This window comes from Equus quagga, chromosome 7, assembly GCF_021613505.1.
Source record: "Equus quagga isolate Etosha38 chromosome 7, UCLA_HA_Equagga_1.0, whole genome shotgun sequence".
Taxonomy (NCBI): Eukaryota; Metazoa; Chordata; class Mammalia; order Perissodactyla; family Equidae; genus Equus; species Equus quagga.
This window is the reverse complement of record NC_060273.1, coordinates 46,785,490-46,791,244: the sequence shown is the minus strand read 5'-3', so window position 1 is coordinate 46,791,244 and position 5,755 is coordinate 46,785,490. Positions and strand designations below refer to the sequence as shown.

Here is a 5,755-nt window from a genome sequence, read left to right as displayed (position 1 = left end):
TGTAGAAAAGTAGCTGAGACAGAGACAAGAACATCAAGAATTGAGTTGAATTGGCCAGGTTTTGGAATAGCCATCCCTTGCTAGCTGGCCCTGTTCTCTAAAACAGGGACATGTGTCATTTCCTCCACTGACTGTGGAGGTCCCATGGATTAGGGGTTGACACAAAGGAACTCCCTACTCCCTGTGTGTGCTGTTTTCCCCCTGCTCCTTTGTGACTTGTTTCCCCATTGAAGTGTTTGCATAAAGTCTCACCCCCAAGGGTAGAGGACAGAGGCCTGAAAAGGGTGGTCATTCTGGGGCAAATCATTGGGAAGAGGCAAGTCCTACACATGAAGTCATAATTTGGAAGGCAGGCTGCAGGCAGCTTCTCTGGAGTCGGGATTTTGATGTAGTGGCCTTCTTTTGGTTTCCCCAAATCGCCATATTCTTTCTTGCTTTAGGGCTTCCGTATGTGCTATTCTCTCTGGCCAGAATGCTCTTCCCCCAGCTAACTCCTATCATGAGTCTCAGATCTAAAAAGCAGCCTTCTCTGACCACCTAGACTAGGCCAGGGCTCCTGTCAGGTTGCCCTTAGCCCACGTCCTTATCCTTCGAAGCATGCATCACCCTTACATCTTGTTCAACGTCCTGCCTCATTTGCTGACAGACCACAGGTTCTGTAGGCAAGAAGGTACCTGTCTGGCTCACTCTGCTTCCCATGCAGCAGAGAGCAGAACATCCCCCCAGCTTCCGGTGAGGGAAGTGGACCCTAAGGTCACGTTCTCTGGTCAGAGGTAACTCTCTAGTGGCCTCTCCACCAGCCTTCAGTTAAGTCTCATTCATAAATTAGGGGCCAATCATGGCCATATCCACAAATGGGCAGCACCCTGAGGCTTGCAGTCATCCTGGAAGAGTATCCCAGAAGAGGGTGAGTCTATCTCAGGGGCCAAGAGCCGGGGCTGTCACAACTGCCTGTCCTCATGGGGAGTCTCCCTTTATTAGTATCTTTGGCCTTGACAATTTGGATTTGATTTTGTTGAGGGTGCCAACTAGTGAATTTCCTTATAACAGAAAATGTCAAATTCACATGAGATGACAAATATTCCAAGAGGACAATCAGCATAGGGCCTGGTAAAGTTGGGCTAGGTCAGGCAGAGCAATGGGGTTACGGATGCCTTTGCGTCTACACCTGTGTGCACATGTGAAAGCTGAGTTATGGGAGATGTTGAATATAACGGAAACAGTGACTTGGAATCCTGCAATAATTAGCAACTCCTGAAAAAATTAGCCAATGACATCATAAAGAGAGACACAGGTCGACTGAAAAGTAGCAGGAAGAGAGAGGTACCCATCTGACTCCTGGAAGTACCCCCTAATCCAGATGATTGGAATGAGATAGCACATGAGCCTGACCGGAGCCCAGAGAGAGAGAGAGTGGCAGAAGATTACCAATAGCACTCAGGTTACCCGAAATACGGGTCCAAGTTGGACTTTTCTGGAAAGGCTCCACATGTTGCTAGGCTTCTGGGGTACAAGCTTCCTTTACCCCATCCATTTAGGGATCAGTCCCCCACCAATGCATGCAGGGCCTGCAACGTTAACATCTGATTGGACACATATAACACCAGACTGAATTGCAAAGTAGGAGGCAATACATGTTTAGGTGATAAAGCTGGTCAGTTACAATTTATGGTGACTCTTATTTCTCCATCTCGGGATAGTTCATCCACCCTGTTTAACATGGGGGTTGGGGATACCCTCACACGCCTCCTGCTCAGCATCACAGAGACACAAAGGAGCCTACAGCTCCCCCCACCCAAGTATCTCCAGCTGGAAACCCATCCTCTCCCCAGTGCTGGCTGAGAAACCAGTCAAAGAGGTCCTTTGTCTCCCTTCCAGCAGCAAGGAAGCCCTGCGGGGTTAGAAGGGGTGGGGGAAGCCAGGAGACAGACCAAGTCAGTCCATTTGCCATCAGTCAGCAGAAGGGGAGTGAGTGGTGGTGGGACCTCTGGTCTCTGGCGCCCATCTACACCAGCTTCTTAGCTTTAAAGAAGCTCTTGAGGTGCTGCATCTGCCAGATGCCGATGGCCACAAGGATGAAGGTCTGCAGAATGGACCACCACAGCACCCGCTGGTTGGTGCTCTCGCTGGTCTGCCGGAAGCGCTCCTCTCGCCACTGTGGGAGAGGACAACGGAGAAGATGCCTGGCTAGAACTGAATCGCTCCCTGGGGGAGGAATTGGAAGTGCCACTCCCTGGGTGGTTACACATCCCCTGTCCCACCTGAGCCAGCCCAGTCCCTCACCCTCTGGTACTCCTGCTCCTTCTGGATCTGTTCCACCTGCTCCACCAGCTGCTGCACGCGCAGATGCAGCAGGGTCAGCTTGTCGTTGGCTGCAATTTCCGTATAATCATTGGTGTGTTCACCCAACTGCATGTCCAAGTGGATGGCCTGAGGAATAGGGGAGCCAAGAGTCAGGGGTCAGGGAGCTCAGCTTTATGCACCTGCCAGCTTCCACACCCCAGTCTGGGTCTGACACTGGCAGTTCAGTTCCTCACACTTACTGACTTGGGGACTAGCCCCGCTCTGAGTACCAATAACACCAGATCAGGACCCTGGCTGCATGTTCCACGTTCAAAAGACAGAAGGGATGGGACAACATGTGCAGAGAAACAGGTATGAGTCAGTGGTTGAGACAGGTAGTTACTAGAAGTTCCGTGTTGGTGGGAGGTGGCAATAGAGAGCCTGGGAATACTGAGATGCTGCATAGCTCTCAGTTTCACATTATGAAGCCTGGTCTTTATTTGAGGTATGGCAGGGAGCCAAGAGAGGATTTTAAGTCAGAGTGACTCTCTCCCAGGGTCCCTCTTTTTCTTTAGGAGCTGTTCTCTGTATGCTTACTTCATGTAAAGCCTTAGCCCTCTCAATAGGCACCACCCACTGCACCCTTCTAACCCCAGGGACCATGGACCTCCCAGCTGCCACACTCACCAGCTTGCCGTCATAGAAGAGAGCGAACCGGATGGACTCCAGGTGAAGGCAGATCTGATGCTCGCCAGGAGACTGGGAGGTGAAGGTGAAGCTGCCCTGAGGACCATACTGACGGGCCAGAAGGTTCTAGAAGAAGCAACCTCCAGTGAGCACAGAGAATCTGGCCAGGAACATGCTTCCAGAAGAGGAACCCAGGTCCAGTCCCCACAGGACAGACCAGAGGGGAGGGTGTGAGGGAAATGGCATCAGTTTGAGCTGGAAAGTCTCAGATCCCAGCACTGCCAATACACTGTACTCTACAAAGAGCATGGCCTTCCCTGAACTTTCCTGCCTGTAAAGAGACGGGCCCTCCTCTGAGAAATGGAGGACTAAGCATTGACGCTGGAGGCTTGGGGGGGCTGCAGGGAGTCAAAGCCTGCCTCACCTTGTTCTCCGGGTCCTTCACAAACACAAATAAATTGATCCACTGCGGGGAGGGCTGGTACTTTTCCATAGCAGGGTCATACAGCTCGGTCTTGTAGTTACCTAATAGAGAGGCAGCCAGGACACATCCCCGTTCACATCCAAGACCAGGGGCCCACTCAGTACCTCCTGGGGTCACGGGGGCCAGGGGAGGAAAGGAAGACCCGAGCGTCTGAGTGCCAGGCCTGACCACAGCCCTCCACCTCTCTCCCCTCCCCTCTGCAGCTCCGGCTTTCTCCCTTCATCCCGGTCTGGATCAGACTTGCCCCCTCGGTGTTCCCAGCCCCAGCACTGGCTGGGGAGGGGATACTTTGACCAGACTGCTGCTCCCCCATTTCCCAACCGTGCCCACCCGGTACAGGGGAGGAGAGGTGCTGGCCCGAGCTGATGCCGTGGCGCCCATCCCCCATTCCCTCTCAGGACTCTGGACGCGGGGCGGGCAAGGCCGGGGCTGGCAGCGCGCGCACCTATGACCACAGTGCCATCGGGGATCTCCTGGATGAAGCACTTCTCCTCCAGCTCGCGGACCTCGAGGTAGAACGCGCCTCCGCGGCCCAGCAGCGCCAGCAGCTGCCCCAGCAGTAGCAGTAGGGCCAGTCCCGGGGCACGCCCACTGCCCCATCCCCGCCCCGGGCCGTCCCAGGGCCCAGCCCCTCGCGCCCCGTAGACCCCCGCCACCTTCCCGGGCGAATCCGCCGGCTTCCGCGCGGGGCCTGCGGAGACTGCGAACGCGGCGCTCTACGACTCCCGGGAGGACCCGCGCGGCCCCGCCCCCGCGCGTTCTGCCGACACACGCTACAGGGGCGCCACGCGGGACCCCGCCTCACCCGCGCAGGGTCCAGAGCGCTTCTCCTGCCGGGTCTGGAGGTGTGGGTGCTGTTTGCCCCATCTTGCTGGTGGAGTAACTGAGCCTCAGAGAGGGGAAGGGGCCTGCCTTCTGCAGTTGGCAGAGCAGCGGCCCGAGATGGGTGCTGAGAGCGTGGGGATGGGGGGAAGTTTATGACCTGGACCTGAACCTCGAGGAGCTTAGAACTAATGGCGGGTGGCACGGTGAGACGGAATGAGAACTGCAGAGTAGCCCTGTGGGGTTTAGAGGCTGAGTAGTAATTTAGGAAGGGGAGGAAGAAATGGAGGGGGCAGATTTGACCCAAGCCCTGAAGGGCGGTTAAAATCTCCCTGAGCGGCAGGAGGCAGGAACAGTTTAGGCAGAGGGACCTAGGATTGCCTAGCAGCCAGCAAGCCAGTTAAGGGATCAGAGGAAGAAAGGCTACAGGAACATGGAGGGAAGAGATGAATTGAGCTGAGTCACTGAGAGGACAGGAAGTGCCAGGCCCGCTTGCACAGCGGGGTCCTTCCTCCAGTGTCCTCTCCTCTGCACTAGGGACCAAAAAGATGAGGTTGTGGGTGAGCCTGGAGGGTGCAAGAAGGTGGCAGGGTTACAACTGGAAAAGGAAAAGGGGTACACAGCTGAAAGGGATGGGAACGTGGGGCCAACGTGACAGGATGGGGACCCAGGAAGAGCAAATGTTAAGAATTCCAAAGCTCACAGTGCCCTGGTTAGAGCAGTGTAGACTCAAACATGTCAATATAAGCTGAAGCCCTACCCAGGTGGGGGATGAAGTTCTCCACCATCTAGTGCCTGGTGATAATAGATGTTCATTGGTTTATTCAGCAATACTTAATAATAGTGATGAAAATAATAATAATAATAATAATAATAATAATAATAATAATACTTATTCTTCTGTGCCAGGCACTGTTCTAAGCACTTCTAAGTGTATTAACTGAAGTAATCTTTTAAAAACTCTATAAGGTAGACTCTAATGTTATAATAACTTGCCCGAGGTCATCCAGTTGATAAGTGGCAGGCATTTGTTCACGCAAACTCTGGGCCAGGTCTTACCTTAAGATACATGTCGAAAACAAAAATGACTATAACCTATCTCCTGTCCTCTAAGAACCCACTGAAGAGCGAAGGAGCAATGTCAATACGTGTTATAAGATTAATGTTTCAGCTATCAGGAATTGTCCTCTCATTTTAGCAGTGTGATAATCTTAGGGGAATGTTTTTTATTCCTTCATTGGGAATGATCTTTAAACAAAAATGACAGATGCAAGTGTTAACCAAAGTCAAATGCTTTAGAAAGGTGAGTTAAGCCAAGGGCTAACAAGCATCTTTTGGATTTGGGAAGCTAGTATTTCACCAGGGGGTATTTGCGCGAGCTGAGAGCAGACGCAGAGGCGGTGACGCAGTGTTTGCGAGGCAGACTGAGGTGCTGTCCACGGTCCTGAATCGTGATTGCCTTCTACACCAGCACCGCCA

The 5,755-nt window shown here is 53.1% G+C and overlaps 1 protein-coding gene across 1 annotated transcript; it reads right to left on the bottom strand.

Moving 5' to 3' along the window:
- Positions 1-2,005: 2,005 nt before the first annotated feature.
- LOC124242600 (transmembrane emp24 domain-containing protein 9-like) lies at positions 2,006-5,347 on the bottom strand. Its single transcript, XM_046667764.1, has 6 exons — positions 5,336-5,347; positions 3,900-4,002; positions 3,395-3,495; positions 2,971-3,096; positions 2,284-2,430; positions 2,006-2,155 (listed from the first exon to the last, which is right to left on the bottom strand). Exons 1-6 carry the CDS (start codon positions 5,345-5,347, stop codon positions 2,006-2,008), a joined length of 639 nt encoding a protein of 212 aa, XP_046523720.1.
- Positions 5,348-5,755: the final 408 nt, after the last annotated feature.

Coding starts and splice junctions, on each gene's coding strand:
- LOC124242600 (XM_046667764.1), bottom strand. Junction 3,496..3,899: donor CGATGGCACTGTGGTCATAG/GTGCGCGCGCTG, acceptor CCTCTCTATTAG/GTAACTACAAGACCGAGCTG. Junction 2,156..2,283: donor AGGAGCAGGAGTACCAGAGG/GTGAGGGACTGG, acceptor CCTCTCCCACAG/TGGCGAGAGGAGCGCTTCCG.